The sequence below is a fragment of the Solanum lycopersicum genome, chromosome 11 (assembly GCF_036512215.1).
Source record: "Solanum lycopersicum chromosome 11, SLM_r2.1".
Classification (NCBI taxonomy): Eukaryota; Viridiplantae; Streptophyta; class Magnoliopsida; order Solanales; family Solanaceae; genus Solanum; species Solanum lycopersicum.
In genome coordinates, this window is record NC_090810.1 from 56,794,262 (window position 1) to 56,821,756 (window position 27,495).

A 27,495-nucleotide genomic window follows, 5' to 3' on the forward strand; every position below is an offset into this window, starting at 1 on the left:
ATTTTAACCCTTTTTTTCATAAAGTTAATGTAATGAAAAATGATTATATTTAATAATAAAAGTAAATTGAGAATGAAAAATATGTTCATCTAAGAAATACTTATCAATTTACCATAGCAAACTTAAATTAATTAATTTTTTAATTATTATTCTTAAAAGATTATTAACTTTTTTCTAAATAAACTATATTAATTACACCGGAAAGAGTTAAAAATAAATTGCTAAAAAATATCTTTAGTTTGTACAAAATCTTTTTTAAAACGTGTAAAACCTAATATGAGACAAACATATTATATACAAACACGTTATGGATAATAATATTGTCAAAATACGGCAACATATTGATATTGACAACTTGCTAACTTGTGGTCTCAAAAACATTACACACTAGGAAAAACGTGAGCAATTAAGCGTTGTCGACATATTTTTAACTAAAAATCTCGATATAAATTCAATCAAATTTATTAATTTTTATAAAAATAATGGAAAAATGTACAAGTACCCCCTCTATGTCCAAAATTTCAGAGACACACTTATATTATACTAAGGTTCTATTACCCCTGAACTTATTATATAAGTAATTTTCAACCCTTTTCGGCCTACGTAGCACTATCTTGAAAAAAAAGTCAACCAGCATTGGGCCCACAAGATAATGCTACGTAGGCCGAAAAGAGGTAGAAAATTATTAATAAAATAAGTTCATTGGGATAATAGGACCTTAGTACAGTATAAATGTGTCTTTGAGATTTCAGGCATAGGTTGAAGGAATACTTTTGCATTATCCCAAAAATAATATATATAGTAAAAGTTTTATTAAAGACATCTAATTATTGAATTTAAAATTTAATTATTAATATTTGAAACAATTATCTCAAATATTTAAAATTTATAAAATTAAAATATCGACTGCAACATATATTCTAGTCTTATCAACATAAAGTTAGCGGAGATTCAAGAATGTATATCCGCTAAAGCAAAATGCAAAATGCAAAATGCTATTCTTATCCTAAAGTTATATGTATAGGATCTTCAATTTTTTCTTTAAAATAAAGTATATATTTATAAAAAAAATATTTTTTTTAAGAAACTATAAAATAAAAAGTCATCATTAAAGTAAAATTCATTTGGCTTTTAAAACTTGAATGGTATTGCTTAAAATGCAACATAATAAATAATATTTTTTCTATCTCAATTTACGTGATATCTTTCGAATTTCAAGATTTAAAAAAGTATAACTTATATCATAAATTTTTTTATATATCTTTTGAATATTTTGAAGTATTAGTTATTGTGACTTATAGTACTTTTTACGTAGTTTATAAATATATAAATTTCATTTTCTTAAAAAATTAAAGATCAAATGAGCACATTTTCGATTAAACTTGAATTTTTTTATTCTCAAAAAATAAAATAAAATTCAATGATGACACTTTGCACATTATTTATCGATACTCCTTCAATTTTTTTAATTTATTTTTGGTTTAAGAGAACAAAAAGAAATTGCCGATATAGAGAGCTGACTCAACAAGATTAGGCCTAAAACGAAACCTTAAACAGGGGCCTTAATATTTTTTTTTAATTCTTTATTTTAAATAAATAAATAATCATGTATATATTTATTTAAAATTTATTTTTTTTAACACTTTTAGACATGAAGTAATTAATTATTGTTTTCAAATGGATTTGTTTTAATAATTCCTTTTCAATTACTCGCTTCGTCTGAAATTGTTTGTCATGTTGCGCTTATCGAAAGTCAATTTGATTAATTTTTGAAAGCAAATTAGATCACATTAATTCGATATTTTAAACAAAAAAATTAGATATTCTAAAACTATATGAAAAGAACTATAAGTTACAATTTTTTGCATATTAATATGATGAAAAAATACATCTTAAATGTTAGTCAAAATTTTTATAGTTTGACTATAAAAATAGAAATTATGACAAATAATACCGGACGGAAGGAGTAATAATATAGCTAATGCATTCAATCTCACATTGTTGATCTTAGATAAAATTTTACCAATTTTAGTTTCGAAAAAAGATTTTCGGCCGAGGCAATAGTTATGAAAATTGTCAACATTATTCTATAAGCAATATATGCATTAGTTAAAAAATCAAGTGTTTTTATTTAATTTAGTATCATTTCTCTTAATAATAACTAAAAACGAGAATATATATACTTACTTGCTAAAAACATCACAATAACAAAAGTTCAAGAAAATCATAAAATAAAGTTAGAATAATAAAATTTGGCTAAACAAATTTGATAAGTTGAAATAGTGTTGTGTTCCTTCAATAAAATGATTCTTTGTAACAACAATAATTATTTTCTTTTTAAGGAGAGAGTTCAATATTTAGAATAAAAAAAATTAGTATAAGGTAAATAATAATATAAATAAGGAAACACAATTTTCACTTTAGGAAATTATTTTCAAAATATGTTTCATTCCCTCAGAAAAGTGGGGAAAACTAATGGTTAATTTGTTTTTTTTAATCGTTCTTATATATTTTTAAAAATTTAAAATACATATACTTTTAAGTAATAGGCATAACTAATTTTTAAAAATTGAGAGTGCTCAAAAATATGGGGCCCAAGCGATGACTTTAGTGACCTAGTGATTAAGACGGCCTGCTGACATACTCATATTTTTTTTTTTTTTTAAAGACATAGTCGTATGAAATGACATTAATACTAACATACGTATGGAACAAAAACTCTACAATGGTCGTACATACACAACACTCAACATATTATATAACATAGACACTTCTCAAGCTTGTTTTCATCAACCAAAAAAAGAAAGAAGAAGAGGAAAAGATGGTGTTCAACTTTGATCTTTCAATTAATATATTCTCACATCTTTATTTTTTCTTCCTTCCCTTAGTAATAATCTTGTTGTTTTTCATCATTAATATTTCAAAAACCATTTTAACCAATGTTTTCATATATCCCAAGTCTACCAAAATCCCAAGATCCTATCCAATTATTGGCTCTTATTTCTCAATCAAATCCAATATAAATCGTCGAATTCAATGGACATCTGAAATTGTTTTAAGTATACTACCATCTCTTACTTTTACACTTTATCGACCACTAGGCCATCGTCATATATTCACAGCCAACCCCTCTAATGTTGAACACATTCTCAAAACATGCTTTCATAATTATCAAAAAGGGTGTCTTGGTAAAGAAACTTTAAAGGATCTTTTAGGCAATGGTATATTTAATGCTGATGGTGAGATTTGGAAGTATCAAAGGAAACTAGCTAGTCATGAATTCAACTCCAAATCTTTACGTAAATTCGTTGAGAATGTTGTAGATTTTGAACTGTCTGATCGTCTCATCCCTATTCTGACTATGTCCGCGTCTCAAAAAAGTGTTGTTGACTTTCAAGATTTGCTTCAAAGGTTCACTTTTGACAACATTTGCATGGTTGCTTATGGGTACGATCCAGCCTATTTGTTACCATCCTTTCCTGAGGCAAAATTTGCAAATGCTTTTGAAGAAGTTGTTCGTATTAGTAGTGATAGATTCAATTCCCTTGCCCCATTTATATGGAAGCTCAAACGGATTCTTAACGTTGGATCTGAGAAGAAATTGAGGGTTTGTTCAACACAAATTCGCGATATGGCTAAGGAAATGATTAAGCAAAAGAAGGAAAGGTCAGGTTATGATAAGAGGTCTAGTGACGATCTTCTCTCAAGATTCTTAATAAGTTCTAACGAACAACAAAACATGCATGATGATGAGTTCATTATAGATATTGTCATTAGTTTTATCTTGGCTGGAAGGGACACAACTTCTGCTGCACTAACATGGTTTATTTGGTTGATTTCGAAGAATCCAAAAGTGGAAAAAGAAATCTTGGAGGAAATAGCTAAGACAACAACGTCTTTAAACTATGATGAAGTGAAAGACATGTCATACACTCATGCATCATTATGCGAAAGCATGAGACTTTACCCTCCGGTCCCAGTTGATACTAAAGAAGTCATGCAAGATGATTTATTGCCTGATGGGACATTTGCAAAGAAAGGAACGCGAATAAGCTATCATCCATATGCAATGGGGAGGGTGGAGCACATATGGGGGAAGGACTGGCAGACTTTTAGGCCAGAAAGATGGTTGGAAAGGGATGTCAAGACGGGGAATTGGAAGTTTGTTCCTAAGGATCCATTTGTGTATCCAGTGTTTCAAGCTGGACCTAGGGTTTGTTTAGGGAAGGACATGGCGTTCTTGCAAATGAAGAAGGTGGTGGCAGGAGTTTTACCACGATTTAGGTTTGTTCCGGTGGTGGATAAAGGCGAGGAGCCGGTATTGATAGCTTACCTTACTATTAAGGTGAAAGGGGGTCTCATGGTGAGGATCGAGGAAAGGACAAGATCGTCCTAAGGTAAGAAAAAAAAGGATATATGTGCATGTGCATCGCGCACATGCACATGTATGTATAAGAGAAAAGAAAAAGAAAAGAACAAAATATGTTTGGTCTACGTCCAATTAGAATAGCCATTGTGCAATAAATGTTGTAGAAGGGTTTGAAAAGGAGTTATGCTAAAAATGATCTATATATATGTGTGTGAGATAGTTCTTTTCCTTTTTCATTTGTCAAGTCTTTTTCATAATTGTACAATCTTATCAATGTTTATTATTGTGATGGTAAAATAATAAATTAAAAAAAATGTTCTAGTAAAGTTGTTTATATCACTAGTTGTTTCATTCTTTTTGCTACTTGAAATATACATTGTTTTCTTGAGATTTTTGTCAAAGACTAGGTAGGTGGTTTGGAGTATTAAAATTTTCTTTTTTAATAAAAAGACTCTTTTAGTAAAGTTCAAATGAAAATTTTAAAATTAATTGTTTAATTATAGTTATTTAAGTAACAAGTAATTTTAAAATAATAATGATTGTTAATGGGTCAACTCTATTATTTATTTAAGGAGAAGTTGCCTAATTACACAAATATTCCTATCATGTTTATCACGGAAAAGTATAAAAAATATCCTTAAACTATTAGAAATAGCTTAAATATACATTTGAAGTATATTTCGGCTCAAATATATCCTTATCGTCAAACTATAGGGTCACAAATATCCTTTTCATTAACAAAATTGGTTAAATGCCACTTAGATGCCATGTGCATGTCACATGACATTCCACATAAGTCAATAGAGTTCCACTCATGTCACGTAAACTAATAAACTTACCCCTAATTTTCTCCATTTCCATAGAATTTTAGAAACGATTTCAGTGAAGAACATAGAACCCTTTTTCCTCATTTCTCCATTTCCTTAGAACTATTTCACAAAATACATAAGTTCTAAGGGAAAGGGGTTCTATGTTCTTCAGTGAAATCATTTCTAAATTCTAAGGGAAATAGAGAAAACTGGGGGAAATTAGGGATAAGTTTATTTTCTACGTGGCATGAGTGGAACTCTATTGGCTTATGTGGCATGCCATGTGGTATCCACATGAATCTAAGTGGCGTCTAACAGATCTTGTTAATGAGAAGGGTATTTTTTACCCTATAGTTTGAGGGGAAGTGTATATTTGAGTCGAAATATAGTTCAAGGATATATTTAAGCCATTTCGAATAGTTCAAAGTTATTTTTGACCCTTTCCCGTATTTATTAATTCTCTATAAATTGAAATAATAAGAGTACATTTTATCTCACCATTTAATAATTTCATACCAGATTTCAAAACACATTCATGTGAATTCCACTAAATACGCACTATGTACACATGTTTAATGTGATTCACATGTATTTGGAATGCCAGATACATGAGTAACATATGAGAGTGGTGAGCGAGACGGAAGAAAAGGAGACAATCAATATCTATCTATGTATCACATTCATTTAGATACAATATATTTAGAATAAATTACACCTAAATTTAAAATTTCGATAATTTACCTTTTATTTAATATTCTTTATATGCCACTTTGTGTCATGTGTTTGAAATAAAATAGTGGGTGTTACACTTTAGGAATAGGGTAATTCCATGTTGATGTTTAATTGTTTTATAAATGTCCACCCATGCTAAGTCAACTGGTGGAACCATTTTATCTTTATTGCTATAGGATCTTCCAAAATAAATTTTATTTTAGAGTAATTAACGTAATTAATATTTTTGAATAATCTAAGTAATTAATTAACTATATATACATATATTTAGAAGCACATTAGCAATTAAAATACATTTTTGGAATTTAATATTTGTTGAAATTTAGTGTTACGAGGAAAGCGACCATTGACCATGGATGTTGCAGCCTTAACTAAAGTGTTGTCGTTGGGATATTAAATTTTGTAAATATAATTTGTATTAAACTATTTTTTATAAAAAATATAATTAAGATATTTATTTAATTATTTTATTAGATTTATATCGAAATACTGTTTTGCCGATACTATTCGTGGATTGACGAAGCAAAGAAAATTTGAATTTAGAATGAGATATGAAATTTAATTGAAATAATTATCTTATTGTTTTTTTAAAAAAATAGTGTAAAAACAAAAATTGTATTTCCACAAAATTAAATAAAATAATTAAATTTAGTGTAATATTATTTAAAAAAAGTTTAAAACAAAAATTATATTTCAACAAAATTAATTGAAAAAATTATTTAAATTAGTTAGGTGACTTTTTAAATGAAATTAGTATAATTACCAGGGTTGTAAATTACCAGCTTATAAATTAGACAATCTAGTTATTACAATGCCCTATTTATTTGTTATAGTGTAATTATAAGTGTAAAGTTTGATTGCACGTGTGTAATTATAAAGTTTAGTTGGATTTTAAAAATAAAAATTAATCATGTAAAATTAAAATTTATATTAGGCAAATGAGAGCCTTTATAAATGAATTAAATTTTAAGATATATATATTGCCTTTTAAAAATATACTAGTTAATAAACCTATGTTCTTAACTAATAGGGATAATGCACAAGTAGCCCCTCAACCTATGCTCGAAATTCCAGAGACACACTTATGCTATACTAAGGTCCTATTACCCTCTAAACTTATTTTATAAGTAATTTTCTACCCCTTTTTAGCCTACGTGGCACTAGTTTGAAAAAAAAAGTCAACCATCGTTGGGCCCACAAGATAGTGCAACGTAGGTCGAAAAGGGGTAAAAAATTATTAATAAAATAAGTTCAGGGGGTAATAGGACTTTAGTATAGTATAAATGTGTCTCTGAGATTTCGGGCATAGGCTGAGGGGGTACTTGGGCATTATCCCTAACTAATATTATAAAAGTTAATTCATTTGTTTTTCAATATATTTTAATCAAATAATCATAAAAAGAAAAAAATCAAAAGTTCAAAATTTCTATGAACATCATGAAATGCATGTTTGACCCAAAAAACTAATACTATATAAATATAATGTATAAAATTCTAAAAACATTTGATAAAAAGATAATCTATCAAATCTAAACAAAAAAATAGCTTACAATGTAAAATGTTGAGTCAATATAACCTTATGATTATACTTCTGTAGTCAAACAGTACACTTGTAATTACACTGTGACAAAAACAAGTTAGCGTAATTACTAGGCTGATACTTAATACCCTTGTAATACATCAATATCAATTATCCGGTTGCTTTCAAACAGACCCCTAATGAATTCTACTTTAATTTAAAATTAAAAGACTAACACGACTATACCAATGAAAGAATAAAATTAAAAATAGATAGTATGAAAAATGTATCGAATAATGAAATAAAAGTTGAGAAGGAAAAGGAAATGAAATATAAACAACAATTTATTTTTTCTATAAAACAATAGAATAATAATAAAATTAAATTGATAAACATAAAATTAAAACGAAAAAATGAAATAAAAATAAAAGGAAGAAATAAAAAAATAATCAGATTGTAATTACATCATCTAATTATTAAGATTTTATAGTATCTTATGAATTGAAAAGTGTAATTAGTTTGCCAATCACACTGAATTATCTACTGACCAAATAATTATCTTTACAAATCAAATATGTATATGTTGTTATTATATTTAGTTACACCAAATCAAATTAAGTGCAAATGTGATTCCAAACTAAAATTTAATCAAAATACAATTTAATTATCAAAAATACTTTTAAAATAAATTCATCCAAAAATTACTTTTTAAATTAACATTTTTAGCAATGTCAAACAAGTTCTAAGGGTATGTTTGGTATGAAAAAAATATTTTTCGAAAATGTTTTTCAATTTTTTCATATTTAGTTGCGTCAAATGTTTTGGAAATGTATACAAATTCAACTCATTTTCCTCAAATTTAAGGAAAATGAATTCCATTCGGAACTAAGGAACCATTTTTCAAAACTCTCTTTCAATCTCCCTCCTAAACGCCCCTACCCCTAAAGGAATTTAAGTTTATTTTTTGAAATTTTTTTTTCCTCATAACATCGCCCCCACCCCCACCCACTCCCATCCCCTAAAAAATAATTTAAATTTATTTTTTGAAAATATTTTCAATTTTAAAAATTTTATTTTTTTCACCCCTACTCTCGACCCACTCAGCCCACCCCACTCCCTACCAGCCCACTCTCCCCCACAAAAAAAATTAATTTTATTTTTAAAAATATTTTCAACTTCAAAATTTCAGTTTTTCACCCCCTCCCCTCTCCCCACCCCATCATGAAAAATATTTTAAGTTTGTCTTTTTTTAAAAAAATAAAATAGTAAAATATTTTTTTACTAAATATTTTCTATTCACCAACTAAACAGAGAAAATAAATCAAATATTTACTTATTTTCTACGAAAATATTTTCTAGGAAAACATTCGGAACAGATAACATTTTCCCTTTGTACCAAACACACCGTAAGTGATTAAAATTTCCGAATTTGACCTCGATGACAATTGACCTGGCAACTTCCATTATATCTACATGAGCTGAAGCTCGTAAACTTCAAGAAAACCTAATTTTTTCTTGAAGCTTTGAGTATTCTTACATATGTGCAGCGTCGCCGGGAAGGAAGAGCGCCGGAGTTCTATTAGGTCAGCTCATTTTTTTTAACTTTAATGTCTTTTCCTTACTGGTTGTAGTTAAGAGATTAGGTGGTTGTTGGTTGGTGAGAATTGAATTTGTTTAATTACTTTTGCTCACAACTGCTGTAGTCCTTAGAGCATATGGTTGCAGATTATGAGATCTGAAAAAAAAAAGAGCTTATCCTTTTATTTTGGATGAATCCATTGACACACATCTAAAATTGACGTATTTTTTAAACAATTGATTTAGGGTTTTACTTTACCATTTATCTTGTTAAAAGAATCATTTTTGTGCAGATCTGATAAATGGATATTGGCTTAGCAGTTAGTAGTGCATTTCTCTCTTCAGCTTTGAATGTTCTCTTTGATGGGCTTACTCCTCAAGGTGATCTGCTCAAGGTGTTTCAGAAGCATACGAATGATGTTCGTCTCTTAAAGAAGCTGAGAATGACTTTGCTTGGTCTTCAAACTGTGTTAAGTGATGCAGAGAGTAAGCAAGCATCAAATCAATTTGTGAGCCAGTGGCTTAATGAGCTTCGAGATACTGTGGACTCTGCTGAAAATTTGATGGAACAAGTCAATTATGAGGTTTTGAGACTTAAGGTGGAAGGTCAGCAGCAAGTAAGTGACCTCAACCTGTGCTTGAGTGATGATTTCTTTCTTAACATAAAGGAGAAGTTGGAACACACTATTGATAAATTGAAGGATTTGCAAGAGCAAATTGGTCTACTTGGCTTAAAGGAACATTTTGGTTCGACTAAACGAGAAACTAGAACACCTTCAACTTCTTTGGTTGATGATTCTGCTATCTTTGGTAGGCACAGAGAAACAGAGGTTTTGATTGACCGTTTATTGTATGAAGATGCAAATGGAAAACATTTGACTGTAGTTCCTATTTTTGGTATGGGGGGTGTAGGTAAGACAACACTTGCTAAAGGTTTCGTTTGAAAGCTTGGTTTTGTGTTTCCAAGGCATATGATGCTTTTGGAATAACGAAAGGGTTACTTCAAGAAATTGACTCATTTGACTTATATATCTTAAAAAGCTATAGGTCAATTGAAAGAAAGCCCGAAGGGAAGAAGTTTCTTGTTGCCCTGGATGATGTGTGGAATGATAACTATAATGAGTGGGATGACTTGAGAAATCTTTCTGTACAAGGAGATATAGGAAGTAAGATCATTGTAACTACACGTAAGGAGAATGTTGCCTCGATGATGGTAGCAGAGCAATAAACGTGGGAACTCTGTTCAGTAAAGTTTCTTGGAATTTACTCAAACGACATTCACTAAAAAATAGGGATCCTCAGGAACGTCCAAAGTTTGAAGAGGTTGGAAGAAAAATTGCAGAAAAGTGCAAAGGGTTGCCTTTAGCTCTAAAGACACTTGCTGGTATTTTACGCTGCAAATCAGAGGTGGAGGAGTGGAGAGACATTTTATGTAGGAAAATATGGGACCAGCCAAGTTGTTTGAATGGTATAATACCAATGTTGATGTTGAGCTACGATGATCTTCCTCCAGATTTGAAGTGATGTTTTGCTTATTGTGCAATATATCCAAAAGATTATCTATTTTGCAAAGACCAAGTTATATACTTGTGGATTGCTAATGGTCTTGTACAGCAGTTTCATTCAGGTACTTTCTTGAGTTGAGATCAAGATCATTGTTCGAAAGGGTCCTATAGTCTGAGTGGAAATCGGAGGGATTCTTAATGCATGACCTAGTCAATGATTTGGCCCGAATTGCATCTTCAAAACTTTGTATCATGTTGGAAGAGAACAAAGGATCTCATATGTTGAAACAAAGTCGGCACATGTCCTATTCCATGGGAGAAGGTGGTGACTGTGAACAGTTGAAACCCCTCTACAAATTGCAGCAGTTGAGGACATTGCTTCTAATCGATACTGATTACTCACCTCCACTAACCAAGAGGGTGTTCCATAACATATTGCCTAGACTAACATCCTTAAGGGCATTATTGTTGTCAAATAATTGGATTGTGGAGTTGCCGGATGTGTTGTTTATCAAATTAAAGCTTCTCAGATTTTTGGACCTTTCCAGGGTGCTGATTGAATAGTTACCTTGGAGACACTTCTCCTGTCACATTGTAGTAATCTTAAGGAGTTACCACTGCAGATGGAAAAGCTAATTAACTTACGCCATCTTGACGTAAGCAACACTTTTAGCTTGAAGATGCTGCTACATCTAAGCACGTTGAAACGCCTCCAAGTGCTAGTGGGAGCTAAGCTTCTTCTAGGTGGTCATGGTGGATTGAGAATGGAAGATTTGGGTGAACTGCATAACTTGTATGGATCTCTATCACTACTAGAGTTGCTAAATGTGGTTGATAGAAGGGAGCTGTAAAGGCAAACTTTTGGGAGAAGTTATCATTGGAGTGGAGTGGGAGTACTGCCTGCAATTCACAAACTGAAAGAGACATACTTGATGAGCTATGTCCACACAAATATAAAAGAACTCCAAATCACTGGATATAGAGGGACAGAATTTCCAAATTGGCCAGCTAGTCTTTCGTTTCTTGAGCTGGTGAAATTGTCTATAGATTCCTTGCCAGCACTAGGACAACTCCCTTCTTTGAAATTCCTTTTCATTAGAAGGATGCATCGAATAGCAGAGGTTACGGAAGAATTCTATGGAAGTTTATCATCTGAAAAACATTTTAACTCTCTTGAGAAGCTTGAATTTGAAGATATGCCAGAGTGGAAGCAGTGCACGTACTAGGAATTGGCGAGTTCCCTATACTTGAGAAGCTTTCAATTGAAAACTGTCCGAAGTTGATAGGGAAGTTGCCTGAGCATTTTAAGATGTCCTGAACTCAATTTGGAGACACCTCTTTTTAAGGGAATGAAGCAGCTTGTTGATTTATCTATTGTTGGTTGTAACTCTCTTACCTCCTTACCGTTTAGCATACTGCCGAGTAGCTTGAAGACAATAACCATATCTCGTTGCTAGAAATTGAAATTGGATCTACCAGTCGGTGAGATGAGTTATTCTAACATGTTTCTTGAGAAAATGGCACTGCATGAATGTGTTTCTATTGATGATATATCACCTGAGTTGGTCCCAAGAGCATGCAAATTGAATACATATAGTTGCCATAACTTAACTAGCTTTTCGATTCTTACTGTGACTGAGAAGCTCTTCATTTTTAGATGTCACAACCTTTCGGTTGCATGTGGGGGCAGCCAGATGACGTATCTGGGTATCGTCTACTGTGTGAAGCTGAAGTGTTTGCCAGAACATATGCAGGATCTCCTTCCATCTCTTAACGAACTTGAACTCTTGGATTGTCCAGAAATAGAGTCCTCTCCTGAAGGAGAAATGCCTTTCAGTTTACAACAACTTCGAATTGGGAATTGCAAGAAACTGGTAAACAGCCGAAAAGAGTGGAGTTTACATAGACTCCCTGTCTCAGAAAGTTAGTGATTGAACATGATGGCAGTGACGAAGAGATCGAAGATTGGGAGTTGCCTTGCTCTATTAAAGTACTTGAGGTATCCAATTTGAAAACATTAAGCACTCAACTTCTCCTAAAGATCTAAGTATTGGTAATTTACCTCAAATTCAGTCAATGCTGGAAGATGGGCTTCCCTCCTCTCTTTCTCACCTCACTTCACTTCAAAGACTAGGCATCTTCTCCTGCCATCAACTCCAGTCTCTTTCCTTGCCCTCCTCCCTCTTCGAGCTGAACATCGAGGATTGTCCTAATCTCCAATCACTCTCCGAATCAGCACTGCTTTCCTCCCTCTATGAGCTGACCATCACGCGTTGTGCTAATCTCCAATCCCTTCCAGCAAAAGTGATGCCCTCTTCCCTCTCTAAATTACATATTTCCTACTGTCCATTCCTCAAACCACTCCTAGAATTTGACAAGGGGGAATACTGGCCAGAAATCGCTCATATCTCCAGCATACTGATCGATGAGGAATACCTTTAAAGATTAAAACGAGTGGTGCTCTCACATTTGTGGATTGAATGGACAGTTGCTTGAATGTGGTCTGACCGCAAAGTGTTAAGTGCATAAAAACAGTTTCGCAGTTTTGTTATCACTTACTGTAGACGTTATGTTTATGCTTTGAACTGTTTATACATAGTTATCAGAAAGATGTATCTCTTCGACCGTAAGATAATCTGTTAAACAAGAAAAGAGTTTATTGTCACTGCTCTTTCTTCATTATTGTCATCATTATTTTTTACTCTTGCTCTTCTTTCAAACCTGTTTACAAGTTAGAAAACAACCTTGCTGCCGCCTCAACCTACCCTCCTCGTACCCCATTGTAGGACTATACTGGATATGTTGTTGTTGTGGTTAGTAGTAGTAAATTGTATTGTTACTACTTAGAATTGGCAGCAGAACAAAGAAAGAGCCATCTCGTATTGATTCTTCTAGTTTTAGCTGATGCATATGAGCTATTCAAAATATGATGCTGTCTTACTATACTTTGTTGCAATACAGTGTGTATATACACTATTTAAGATATGTACACATATATGCTGCATACATTTTTTCCATAACAAAAGTATAAGTAAAGTTATATATATTTCTTATTTTTATTTGCCATCACTGCAAGACACTAAACTATGATTTAATGGTGCTACTTTTTAGACGCTAAAACAAGTAAAAATAGTTTTATACTATATGAGTATCCACGTATTATAATATTCTAACAGAGACTAATCTAGCTCTTGAGAAACTTCCATGGCCCTGTTCTAGTTCCTATCCTGCAAATGGACATGGTGAAACAGATTAGGTTATGCTTTGAACAAATTAGATTTGGAGCTATGTTGCTCAAACTCTGCTATAATGTCGAGAGGTACATGTCGGATCTTCCAAAACTAGTGCCATTTCGAAGGATCTGACACGTGTGTAGCAACAATTTTGGAGAGTCTGAACAACATAGATTCGGAGTGCATTAGAAATTGATCATATACATATACCTCCAGAAGCCTGCTAAAGCTCTGAGACTCATATAGATGGTTAGAGCCACCCAAATTCCGACGAATTTATAACTTGATGAAAGAATGAATAAGAACAGAATGCTGAATAAAGCCACTGTTACCTGTACATAAAATGCATTCTCGGAATTTAATATTTGTTGAAATTTACGGTTTTGAGGGGAGGGGAGGGAGGGTGTTTTGAGGAATTTGCTGGCTTTAGTGTTTTGAGGAGATGGCGAAAAAGACAAATATGTTTGACTTGTGTTGTCGATAGACAAATAAAGAAAAGGAATGCCAAGTGAGCTTACCATTGAGTAGGCAGAATATGCAAAGTCAGAAGCACCAAAGTTTACGCCATCAAAGACGAAGGCCAGGGCATTGATAGGTTGTGTTGCCGCGACAAACTGTAATGGGAAGACACTGTGAGTTCCAAAATCCATTACTTTACATCGAAAAGTTCTCTAAGGTGTATTGACAGAGCATATGAGGATATGGTGGATACCGGCATGCCAATGCCAATCAGGTGGATGACGTTGACGTCTTCTGTAAATAATCTAGCTCCAAAATGTAAACCAACTCCAAGGATAACTGCTAACACCAATCCTAGAACTAATCCCAGCTGCAAAATTTTCAAGAATTGGAGGTCAAAAATAGTTCATCATTAAGGATACGCGAACCTCTACTAATAGAACAACCTAATTACGTACCTGCAACACTCTTGATGCTGTAGCAGTAGCCCTATTGTAGTCGTTTTGAGCAAATGCACTTGCTAATATGGCCTGATAGAGAAAAGAAAGGTCAAAGTTCTGAATTTCGTTTACAATTTAATAGTTTTGATGCTTTTGCTGGTTAGATTTAGGACAAGATGGTTATAGTTCATGTAAAAAGGGAATAGTTGATAGTTGGAGTGTGAAACTCGCGATATGGAAACATCTTCCGGTGTACTCATGGTGACTCGTGATAGGTTAATTTGAGAGGGATAATGGTTGGTACATTTTTGGGATAGATTGTCTTTGACTTTAGTTCTTAAATCACTTGAAATAGATTTGATTAAATATTAGATACTAGATAGGCAGGGTAGTGACCGGTGACATAAGATCCTTCCCTACTTGTCTAACTCGATCCAGATAGCAGTAATCACTCAGAATAACTGTACTTAGAACACATGTAGGTCTGGATCGTAAGATAAGCAAGGTCAGTCTAAGCGAAAAGAAACCCTTGGTCGGACAGTAGACAGACAGGCAAGAACAACAAGACTTAGTACAGTTGAAAGAACTTGTGATTTAGCAAAATGACAGGAAGATCATATATCACCTGACCTGCAACAGCCAAACCATCAGCCAGAAGAGATACAGTCAACCAAACCTGCAAGCAGACCTGAAATGCAGCCATTTCTGTGGGTCCTAACCTTGCAGCTAATGATGCAGCTAACGTTACACAGAACGTCACTGCTATGACCCTCATTAACAATAGAAATCCTGACATTCGGGGGGAAAAAGAGAACGAAAAGAAAAGGAGACAACAGTTAATGAACCAATTCCACCTTATACTTGGAACATTAGAAACTTTCTTAAGCCTAACATAAGCATTTCTTAAGCCTTGTTATACCAAATTTATACGTTTAAAGAGTTGGTTTCTGAGATGGTCATTCAGCTAATAGTTATTATCTTATTATCTCAGAAAGTCACTTTATTTATTGAAAGAAAATGAGAATCAAGAAGAAGAGTGACTTACTGAGAGAAATAACTATTAGTTGAATGACCATCTAAGAACTCGATCCTACGTTTGAAGTAAAGATTAACAACGTTGGAGAAAACCTCACCATTTGTGAGAAACCGAGAAAATTGCATATACTTTAGACTAGGAGGTAAGAGATCAACTTTTTCCATCAATCTCCAAAAAAGTATTGCTGAAATTAGGTACCTGCACTACCAAGTCATATAAGAATCTACGTCAATGATATATTGGAAAACTATTCTCTCACAAGTTTTGTTTTTCTGGAGACATGATAGAGACTCACTGTGAAATTACATGAGCAATTGCAGCACCTCTGACACCCATATGGAACGCAAAAATGAATATGGGGTCCAAAATTATGTTTGTCAAGTCTCCAGCCACTGGCGAGATCAAAGTACGAAAAGGAAAGAAAGAAGTTAGATTTTTCTTAACTGAATTTGAACTTCATCTGTCAATTTCTTAGTAGCTCACCAGTTGCAAAGAGTGGAGTTTTCGTATCTTTAAATCCTCGAAAAACTCCTTGCATGGCTAATGAGAGAAGAACTGCTGGTGCACCGAGTGACCTCAATTTTAGGTACTCTTGAGCTGGTTTTAGCATTGGTGATCCCTGTAGTATGAGAGGACTCAACGAAGGCAGATGGATTCAACCGGTCAACTAAATGAGTTGAAATTCATGTCTTTTGCTACTTTATTAAGAACTTTTACTTACATGTTTGACTCCCATGAAGCTTAATATAGGCTTTGCTCCGGAAATTAGAAAGGCAGCTTGGATGAAGCCAAGGATGGCACCGATGATCAATGCAGACGATGCAGATGGAATGTGCCTCTTTTCGGGCTTTGGCTTCACAACTTCAAAGGATGTAGCTGTCGTTTCGGACTTGTACACACTCCCTGCAGAATCATTTGATATAACGGGAGACAATACCAGTACGACAAAGCGGAAGGAACTTAGATTAAATCTTCTCCATATAATTGTGTGACAAAAACATAGATTTCAAACATACTGTTTTGAGGTATTAACTCTTTGTTTTCACTGTTAGATTGCGACTCTGTATCCAATCCTTCAACATCTTGTGATTGTATGTCCTGGATTTCGTTGTCTCGTGGCATGGAACTTACTTTTGTGATGGTATCCTCCTCAGCAACAAAAGAGGTAGTGACACTGACAAGCGGAAATATTGCAATCCTCGATGCTTGGTTGAAAACAGCAATCGAAATTCCCACAGCAGCAAGCTCAACAGGACCTATAATCAAACAAATTTTGATGGTTTTAACTTACAAAATCTGTTTCTGTAAAGTAGTACTCCCTCCTTTCAACTCCGTGCCAAGACAAAATCAGATAAACAAACTGAAACTGAGGAAGTAATTATAACTATCTACCGAACATCTAATGGTTACCTATTTGGCCAATGAATGCTGTATCAACCAGAGATGCAATAGGATCTGCTGTTAAAGCTAGTGCAGCAGGGAGCGCGATTCTTGCAATCTCGCGGCCTAACTCATCCAGTTTAAATACTGATCTGCTCATGACATACACAACTAATTATATTACTAGTAACATGTTAAAAATCTCAACATTTCAAAAAACATCACAAGATTCTTAAAATAACTATCAGATCACCTAAAAGATAACTATTGATAACCAACTAATCATTCTTAAAACCTAAAGTTAGTACAGAGGAAACTACTTATAAGGTGTTGGATACTCTTAATGGTGTAAGTAACGATCCGGGGTTGGGCAAAGTGGATTCAGGTGAGGATGACGTCAAGTCATCATGCTCCTCATGCCCTGGGCGACACACGTATAACAATGTCCAGGAAAAAGGGTCGAGATCCTGCGAGGGTGAGCTAACCCCAAAAACCCGTCCTCAGTTCGGAATCGCTAGTAACCGCCGGTCAAATCACATAGCTCAATGATAATAACATGTTTAAAAAAGGCTAATAGTTACGCCCTCCGTCTCATTTCATATGGCATTTTTTGCATTTCGAGATTCAAACAAGTTTATCTTTGACAATAAGTTTTTCATAGATCCTTTTAACATTTTGAATTATCAATTATTGTGACTTATAGTACTTTTTACATAGTTTACAAATATATAAATTTCATTTTAAAAAATTTGAAGATTCCATACGCAAATGTCCGATCAAAATTAAACTGTTTAACTCTCGAAAAACAAAAAGTGTCACATGAAATGGAACTCAAAAAATAAAAAGTGTCACATGAAATGGGACGGAGAAAGTACATCTTTTACAAAATATGATCATAAATATGAAAAAGGAAAAGAGAAATACCTTGCTTCCCTAAAGAAAATGCAGAATGGAACTTCCTTCTCTGCCATACTAAATTGCTAATTCACCAAGAAAATTGTTTCCACTCCCCTCACTGAAACTATCAAATTCTCAATATCTAACACATAACAGTGGCAGAAACAAAATTTTCATTACGTAGCTCAAAATACGAAGAAGTAAATACATAAACAAGCCATATCAACATAAAAGATCAAAAATCATTTTAATCTTATATATACAACGTAATTTTTCATCGAAACCTCTGCTAATGCAAAGCAAGATTAAAGAAAGATAGAACGAAGTCACAACTTACTTCCAACAAAGTTGAATTTGAAATCAACAAGTTAAAAGACTAAAGAAAGAAAGAAATTAATTTCAAGAATTAAAAGATTATAATGATTGTATAAACTTACCAAACTTATAAGAATTTTATGAGAAGAGAAATAATTGTTGTTAGCTTTCATAGTCCACTAAAAAAGTACCTCTCTATTGATGGACCTAAATTATAGATACAAATAAGATGAATAAGAATTTTCTTTGCTGCAAAACTTCCTCTGCTTTTTTACCTTTTTTTTTTTTTTTTGTATGTACGTAATTTAAATCAGGATAGATTATCTTCGTCACACTTTTTAAAATGTGATTTTTTTTGAATTATTTATATCATATATTTAGAAGTACAAATTAAAAAGTATTTTATTATGATTAGTAAAACATAAAAATTATAAATTTATATTTGTTTTTCTTAAACGCTGTGTCAAATTTGAGAGAAGTTTCTCAAATTTTTGGAAGACCATAGTCATGAAGTTTGATTGGACACGTGTATTTTTCTTGGAAATCCTAGTTGGTCACTTTCTTTGAATAATTGGCATGTTATTTTTTAAAAAATAAATTTTATGTGTTACTGTTGATTAATAAAAAAATAAAGTAAAATGTGTAATTTAAAATAAAATTTAGATATTTATGGAACGTTTGATTATTTTTAATAAAATTAAAAGGTAAATCTAAAAATAAGTGTTTCTAATTATAAAAAATATACTATTTATTTAGAATAAATTTAAAAAAAAAGGAAAAAAGTTTTTTAGGACGAAGAAAATATTATTTTTATTAGATTTTTTTGCAAAATGCAATCATTCGTTACTATATTTTGAAATATGAATACACAATAGCTCACGTCCGATTTCTATTTTTAGAGGATGAAATCAAAGACTTTTTATATATATATTTTTAACGATATTTGTTGTATATAAACTAAAATATTTATAGTACTTTTAGAATAATTGAAAAAACATATATAACTCACTTTTATAGCTTTGTTAGTTAAGCAAGATCTTTAAATTATAGGCAAAAGGGGTAACAAGCATTTCTTTTTTAGATTTAAAATAAAACAATCAAATAACCTTTTTTAAGGAATATGCAGAAATCGTAGGAATAGTATGAAAAGACAAGCATTTTTAGAATTAAAAATAAAGGAATCAAATTATTTTTTTTAAAGGAATATGCAGAAATCTTAAAAGAATGATTAAAAATAGTACGAAAAACAAACATGGGAGAGATAAATAATTTTTTTTTTGCTTAAATTAGGTGAACAATGAGAGTGTAGTGCACCTACATGTGTGTTTCCCTTGGAAATTCATGTTCAATTTTTTTAGGGTATGAATAAGGTTTGTCACATAATTTTCCGATTTAAGTGTGAATGAGAAATGAAAAGATTCTCGGGTTATGAAAAAAAGTTATTGAATATAAAATAAAAGTATTCTGATTCAATCTTAAAGAGTTAGGAAAGATAATATATTTTTTTGCGGTCTTATTTTAAATAAATGTAACGATCTGCTATATATATACTCTTAATTACATTAACGAGTGTCACGTTTGCCTTTTTTTCTATTGATTATAAATAAAGCTGAGCTTTAAATCTTGAAGAAAAATAAAAATGAGTCATCATTTTTCAAGTTAGAATCGAATAAGTCAATCTTCTAAGATAAAAATATCCTCAATGGAAAGAATATTAATGCAACAAAGACGAAGACAACAACAATTTGGAGTACTGATGCTTGGGAGCTAGTAGTCTGTCAATAAAACAAAAATAATTTTTAACAACATTAAATATTGATATTAATAAAGAGTGATAAAGTCTTTACCGGCATTAGTTAAGTGTCATTAGAACCTATATCACTAAAGGCTTTAGTGACATATACAAAGAGTATCAATTGCAGCTAGGAACACATATTTAGCGGCAATTAAAAATTAATTACCACTAATAATCATTTTTGATACACTAATATGTATACGAATTTAATCAAATTTAGCAGATTTTGTTTAATATATATATATATATATAAAATTGAGAACCAATAAAATTGAAATGATAGTTTCATATCTGCTGATGCTTCACGCACTAAAACAAGATTCTATTTTGATAAGGTAAATTGATATATAATTTAAGCCTTTTTGCTTCATAATTGAACAATTATTGATTTGGTTCTGATGCTCCATGCACTAAAGGAATGAATCAATATACTGATTACAAAGTTTATTCGAAAATAATATATTTCTTTTTTTATCATCGTGAACAAATAAAAGTGAATAAAAACGAATTATCAATTAAATATTTGTAAAGATTATATAAAGAGATGAGATGTTATAGATATAGGGACTTGATTATAAATACGAATTATTAAATATTATTATAAATAATTTTTCAATTTATTTGAAGTTGAGTTTGGTTATAGTTTTAGCAAATAATATTTGATTGTTCTAAAATAATTTTTTCTATTCAAAATTGGTTATTATACTAAATTGAAAAAGAATAATAAAGTGAAAGAACAGAACTTTAGGTATTTTCAAATTTTAAATCTTTAAATTAAGGATTATTGTCAAATAAAATAAAAAATAAAAAATAATTCCAATTTTCTTTTTAAAAAAAAAACGTTTTCATGATCAAACTAGTGTTAAGTCTCCAAATTTGGTGTATAGTTAACAATACGTTTATATTAGATGTTTTATATATTCAATTTCTTAAATCTGTTAATAGTCTATTTTAAAACTACAATATGAGTGATGCTATGCCTTCGCTTTTAATAGAAGAGAGATAATGATATTTTTTATGAGTTTTTTAACCTAAACGATAAGTGATTGAATATTTTACTTCAACTATTAGTAACTATTTGTCAAACACGTCTCATCTAGTATATATATATATATAATATATATTTATTGTTGATGAATAAAGAAGGGAAACTATATAGTAGTTCCAATTCAAATCACCAACAAAGTTGTAATATGTAACCAAAGAATTGAAGTGAGATAATCACTCAGCTCTTACAATTTGAAGTTTCAATGTCAAAATTTTCAGAAAAAAAAAAAAACAAAAACCTTGAACTTCAGCTACAAATGGACCTAATTTTACACACTACCAATCTTTGAACTACACAAGTCTCCACCAAAAAAATTACCAAAACTTATTTCAAGATAAAAGAATAGTGAAATCTTATATCAACGTCAACGTCAAGATCATCGGAGGAGAGCTCGTAGCAGGTATCGTTAACTACTGTAAATCGGATGCTGTCATCTTAACCAGCAACTCTACCATAAGCCAATGGCCTTCCACCAGATCCCTCCAACGCCAAGCCAGATAAGAAGGTTGACGACAGAACATACAAACCCATATCCCCACCATTTCGCGAGGGGGACATAGTTTGCTCCGTAGAATACAGGGGCTGATCCAATTCCGTAGTGTGTAATGCCACCCATAAGGTTCGAGAGGAATGAGAGCACCAACGCTCCCAAGTATGGTGGAGTACCTAGTGCACTAGCAACGGATAAGAATGCTGTGAACATGGCTCCGATATGAGCAGCTCCACTTGCAAAGAAATAGTGGGAGTAGAAGTATAGAAGTACAAGAATTCCGAAAGATAATTGCCATGAAAGACCTAATCCACCAACAACCTGCAAAATACAGCGAGGAAATCAAGAACGAGCAATAAATTAATGGAGCAACAACTCCCATAAATTTTATCACATATGTCTGATGGTGGTACATATTGTTAATCGTAATCATCAAGTAGATAAGAATGAATCAGAAGACTAGTTATGACACGAATCATCCTTTACGAGCATTATAAATAAGCATCAGAACATGATAATTTAGTCGTTTATGTAAACAATTCCAAATACAATACTCTGTCATCTTAACTACTGTAAATGATGCTTATAAGGTTTCAATAGATATCGTTGAGAAGTTCCTATTGATAATGTTCAGCATTTTGGTCTTCGATTCACACCTTCAAAGACATACCTAAGTAATAACTTGCAGGCATCTAGGCTCAAAATCTTATATTCCATTCTAGACTTGCAAATGACCTAAGAAAGGATCAGTACGCGCAGGAAGCAGTTTGATATCCATAAGTGTCAACTTCCTTTCAAGCACAAATTAACTGAATGCTATTCAGGTATAAACTGTAACAATAAAGCAAAGCAAATATCATCCAGCGAAAATAAGAAATGAAAACGAACCTTGACAACGGTCTCACTAAACCAAGAGATGAGACCATATTTGTTCAGATAACCAGCCATTGCAATCAGTGCAGCAAACCAAGTAAGGGTGTCCCAAGCAACAGCCTCACCCAAGCATTCCTTCCATGTGACTACCCCAGTCACAAGGAGTACAGATAGTCCAAGAATCGCTGCAGTAACAGCATCAACCTTTAATGCACCGCCAAAAACCCAAAGTCCAACCTGTAAGAAAGCATTCAGAGTGAAACATCAATAGATGGTATCATATAAATTCAAGCTACATTTAATATGCTCCAACAAAATACCAGGCTAGAGTTCGAGCTATCTTATTTGCAATATAAATTATGTCTAGACAAGTTAGCAACCACCTCTTAACTTTTAGTTTCTGAGTCTTATGTGCCTCATTATTTGAAGCACCTTTTTACCTCACTTCAAAATAGACTTCGACAAAAAAGGAAAAAAAGAGCAATAGTGATAATAATACAAGTGAAAGTCTATGAGGGCTGAGAGTACCCAGAGTTTAACCTCCAGGTTTGAAGGAAGCCTGTGATTATCTCTCAAACAATCATGAGATGTACTTGAGAATTTAGAAAAACAGAACAGTTAAAGATAAAAGAACTCATATAAAAAGAACAGTATGGAAGTTTCACCAGATATTAGGCAAATAAGTTGCATCTGCTTAATATGATGAATGAACAAATAAGTACAGTATGAAAGGTATTGCCAGTTGTTAGTCAAATGAATGTCTCAACTAAATATGATCAAAACTAATTGAGAGATTGTTTTCTAAGCTGGAAGAGATGCTACTGGAAAGTCACGAGGAGGTTGAGGAAGAAAATGCAAATATATATTGATCACTCAAAACTTGGTGGTACATCATTCTGTATCTCTCTGTTTATAAGTCTGTGATGAATGAACTGACATCTAGTGAACAAGAGAGAAGTCGTTGGCCATCAACAATTTCAGAAAGGGACAAACAAATAATGCAGCATCCAGAAAGGGACAAGCTAATAATTCATATTGACAAGGCCAGCTTTGATGCAGCTTCACTGGCTCTAGACTACATTTGCGCGTCTTCACAAAGTATAATAGGATCATTAGCTAGTCCAACAGATAAACAACACTATAATTAAGAAAGGTAAACTTATACTCATTAACAAACTCACTCTATAGACCTGTACACGTCTGCATCATAGCAATAATCATCTTCTACCAAGCATTAATATGTACTAATCCGATATATCTAAAATCTTAATTCACATCCTAATCTTATGCTGTCTACATCGTGTGACCCTTCCCCGTCCCCCCGTACTGTGCATGAATGCAGGATGCTTTGTGCAACGAGCTGCCCTTTTAACATCCTAATCTTATCTACTTATGGATGTTCCTTAGTTCAGAGATTTTTAAAAATATACATGAATAAATATATTTCTACTATCAATCAACAAGTTTAAGCAAATGTGAGAAGCAAGTAAAATTAATCATTTTTTTTCGTACCGTAAGAAGCAGAGTTACAGCCATAATAATCTCATTCTTAGACATTGGCCCCATCTTTTCCAACCTCTCCTTGGCCAACCTAGGAGCATCAGGACTACTCTTCACTGTAGGTGGATAAATGATGTACAACAACAATGGAACCACAATCAAAGACACCAAACCAGGAACTATAGCTGCCTTAGCCCAATCCATCCACCCAATTGTCTGATTAATAGTACTTAGAGTCAAATTTGCACTCAAAGGATTAGCAGCCATAGCTGTCAAGAACATAGAGGATGAAATAACAGATGTCTGAAAACAAGTAAGCATCAACCAAGATCCCAACTTATGTTCAGTTCCATCACCTGCATTACTTCCACAAGCCACACAAAGTGACTTAACTAATGGCAGAAAGATCCCACCAGCCCTTGCAGACACAGAAGGAATAGCAGGAGCCAAAAGAGCTTCACTGAAAACCAAACTATAACCCAACCCCAATGAAGAACTACCAAACAATTTCACAAACTGATAAGCAATCCTATTCCCTAATCCAGTTTTGATAAACCCTCTTGCAAAGAAAAAAGCAAGAGCAATTAACCATGGAATAGGATCACCAAAAGCTGAAAATGCAGCAGCAAAAGTAAGAGTTTTAGTCAACACACAAGCACCAAGACCCATAAGAGCTACAGCACCAAGAGGTAAAGGTTGAGTAATAATCCCAACAATTGTAGCTAGAAAGATAGCCAATAACTGCCATGCATTTTTTGTAACACCAGCAGGTGCAGGGATAAACCAGAGAATAACCCCTGTTGCTATTGAAGCAATCAAAGGCTTCATTGCTGCACCTTGCCATGGAGGCTGCTGCTGTGGAACTATTGCAGGGGAAGAAGAAGCTGAAGCTGAAGCTGAAGCCTTTACAATAACCCTTCTTGATTTCTCAAGATTCAATCTTTTCCCTCCAAGATTCAAGCTTTTTCCAAGATTTGTGGATTTTAGTGATGTTTGAGTGAAATGAAGAGATTGGGTGATGGAAATACGTGGTTTTTGAGATGGGGTTGGCCGGAGACGAAGGTTGACGGCTGAGGTTAAGGCCAAAGACGCCATCTTTTTGATCTGTGAACACACACAGAGAGAAGAGGAGCAAATCTGACAGAAATAAGGGAGTTGAAGTAAATCTGTGTGGTGAATCTCAACCGTTGAATATAGAAATTGGATGGCTACGATGGGTTTTTTGAATATACGGTAAAAGACAGGGCCAGCTTGATCTGGTCTCTTGTGTCGCATAGTGAACTCCGTCTCTGCTTCTTTGCATACTCCGTCACTGTTCTTCATGCTAAGATACGCTCAGCTAACGTGCACGTCTCCACGTGGCTACATATGAACGGCCAATCGCTGTAAGGATGGATCTACGTGGCATGTTTTCATTTGATGGAAAGGTAAAGTCAAAGTTATCCGCATAATTCATTTAAATATCCCAATTAAAATTTGTACTTATTGAACATTTACGCCAATTAAAATTAATATCTATTTGACTTTTCTTTTTATAATCGATCAAAAATATGAAATGTGTGTGTACTACACTCGTTGTAACATGCCAAATTAATGTTATTCATAGCCTTAAAGCTATCCGTATAATTCATTTAAACATCTCAACTAATGTTTGTACTTATTAAACATTGATGCCCCTTAAAATTGATATTTTAATACACTTATAAATTATAATACAATGTTACAATTTCATAATATATTTCAAAAACAATTACAATTCAAATACATTGCATATATTATTTACTTTTAATACATATTACAGATTTATCACAATATTACTATAAATGACATTAACAAAAAATATCGCTAAAATCAGTAATTACTTTTTAAAATATATTAATTTATGTAATTTTTTCATAAAATAATGACACGTGGCATTAAATTCCATATTTTTAAAAATCTCTATTTAAATAAAACAAACATAATTTTATGAATATAAAAACTTGTATTTGTTTTTATTTTTTTTACTTAACCCCCGGCCCCTTCGAGACCCATTTCCTCTTTCTTTCTCCTTCATTCAATTTTATTGTTGATGGTTTCTGTGTAAAGAAGCAATTTGGATTCTCTATTGAATAGTTCAAGTGCTAGTGAAATAATGAAAGTTAGAAATTAGTTAACTAAAGATGTAAGATGGAAATAACTAAACTATTTAGAAATAAATAAAGAGTACTCAATATCTTAATCGGGTTCGAGTTTCTTTAAATATGAAATCGTCAACATTGAAAATATTTAAGCTTTAATTTCGGGACTTCTAATTCGGATTTCAAAATGGAGGAGGATTATAAAGAAGAAGAAAAAATGTTTAAATCAATAAGTCAAACAAATTTTAAAAAGAAAAGGAAAGGAAATGTTTAAATTTACCTATCTTATTTAATAATTATATACTTACATGTTTTTCCAAATTATTTTTATCTTTTAAGTCAGAAATTTATCGAAAACAATCTATGTACCTTACATCTTAGAAAAAAAGGTAAAGCCTACATATATTTTACACTTCTCTATCCATTACTATCATTATTATTAATTTAGGGGTCATTTCGTTACTAATTAGAGTTATGCAGGTATTAATTATGCATCGTTAAGTTATGTAGGTATTAGTTATGCAGAATTTGGTTATGCAGGGTTTAGTTATGTTGAGTTTAATTATGCGGGTATTAGCTATGCGGATATTAGTTATGTAGGTATTATTTTATTAAGTTTAGATTATAATGCATGAATTATCAAACTATTGAATATTAAACTTGTTGTAAGTTATTAATATATATTATTTACCAAATAATAATGCATGCTAATAAAATGTGAAATATATTGAATAATATATAATGATAATATTTGATTAGCATATGTACCGTGAAAAAATAAACAAATCAAATTTTTAACATTAAAAAAATATTTATATTTGCATAAATAAATAAAAATGATAAGTATATAAAAAGAAATGAAAATAGCATATATGATAGAAAAACGGTAAAGTTTCCAATTAAAAAAATTAAAAGAAATGAAAATGACCTAATATAAAAAAAAACAATATAATGGTCAATTAAAAAAAAATTATAGAGTATATCTGTAATTTATCATTTTAATATATGTATAACTAATACCCACATAACTTACTGCACCTTCTACCCTGCATAACTTTATACATAGATTCCCTCATAAGTTATGTTGATATTAATTATATAGAACTACAAAAAATGCAACCAAACATCGTATAAATTAATACATAAATAATTTTTATACAACATTTAAATTCTTGCCAACTAAATATAGTATAAATTATGTTAACTTTTATATCTAACACAAAATTTCTATCAAAAATAACAAAAATAATATATTTTTAATATATATATAAAGTGTTTCTTATACAATAACCAAACGGCTCCGTATGATTCATAAAACCTCAAAGCATATTGACTAATGTACACATCAACTTAGAACTATTCAATAGTAAAAATTAATAAATATATATTGAGAACCA

General features: G+C 32.0%; 4 protein-coding genes and 1 pseudogene across 6 annotated transcripts; 3 read left to right on the forward strand and 2 right to left on the reverse strand.

Moving 5' to 3' along the window:
• The first annotated feature begins 2,654 nt into the window (after positions 1-2,654).
• On the forward strand, positions 2,655-4,605 carry CYP94A25 (cytochrome P450 94A25). The gene has a single exon (XM_004250895.5). It carries the CDS (start codon positions 2,822-2,824, stop codon positions 4,394-4,396), a length of 1,575 nt encoding a protein of 524 aa, XP_004250943.1. The 5' UTR covers positions 2,655-2,821; the 3' UTR covers positions 4,397-4,605.
• A 4,247-nt stretch (positions 4,606-8,852) lies between these two features.
• Positions 8,853-13,177, forward strand: LOC101262283 (putative disease resistance RPP13-like protein 1). The gene is made up of 2 exons (XM_069291773.1): positions 8,853-9,012; positions 9,301-13,177. Exon 2 carries the CDS (start codon positions 9,310-9,312, stop codon positions 9,949-9,951), a length of 642 nt encoding a protein of 213 aa, XP_069147874.1. The 5' UTR covers positions 8,853-9,012; positions 9,301-9,309; the 3' UTR covers positions 9,952-13,177.
• LOC138337092 (putative disease resistance protein At3g14460) lies at positions 11,308-13,177 on the forward strand (annotated as a pseudogene).
• A 281-nt stretch (positions 13,178-13,458) lies between these two features.
• LOC101250658 (protein DETOXIFICATION 42) lies at positions 13,459-18,534 on the reverse strand. 3 transcript variants are annotated; one of them, XM_004250896.5, is made up of 14 exons: positions 18,395-18,534; positions 17,985-18,099; positions 17,091-17,212; positions 16,697-16,936; positions 16,402-16,583; positions 16,164-16,299; positions 15,976-16,072; positions 15,778-15,878; positions 15,270-15,433; positions 14,663-14,734; positions 14,458-14,574; positions 14,264-14,359; positions 13,956-14,077; positions 13,459-13,739 (listed from the first exon to the last, which is right to left on the reverse strand). In XM_004250896.5, exons 2-14 carry the CDS (start codon positions 18,029-18,031, stop codon positions 13,697-13,699), a joined length of 1,539 nt encoding a protein of 512 aa, XP_004250944.2. In that variant the 5' UTR covers positions 18,032-18,099; positions 18,395-18,534; the 3' UTR covers positions 13,459-13,696. The 3 variants fall into 3 exon arrangements, with proteins under 3 accessions (XP_004250944.2, XP_010313276.2, XP_010313275.2); XM_010314974.4 differs by having other exon boundaries at positions 17,985-18,075; positions 18,395-18,509; XM_010314973.4 differs by lacking the exon at positions 18,395-18,534 and adding an exon at positions 18,295-18,373.
• Positions 18,535-21,235: 2,701 nt separating this feature from the next.
• On the reverse strand, positions 21,236-27,036 carry LOC101250955 (dicarboxylate transporter 1, chloroplastic). Its single transcript, XM_004250897.5, has 3 exons — positions 23,991-27,036; positions 22,494-22,715; positions 21,236-21,926 (listed from the first exon to the last, which is right to left on the reverse strand). Exons 1-3 carry the CDS (start codon positions 25,299-25,301, stop codon positions 21,564-21,566), a joined length of 1,896 nt encoding a protein of 631 aa, XP_004250945.2. The 5' UTR covers positions 25,302-27,036; the 3' UTR covers positions 21,236-21,563.
• Between the last annotated feature and the right edge of the window lie 459 nt (positions 27,037-27,495).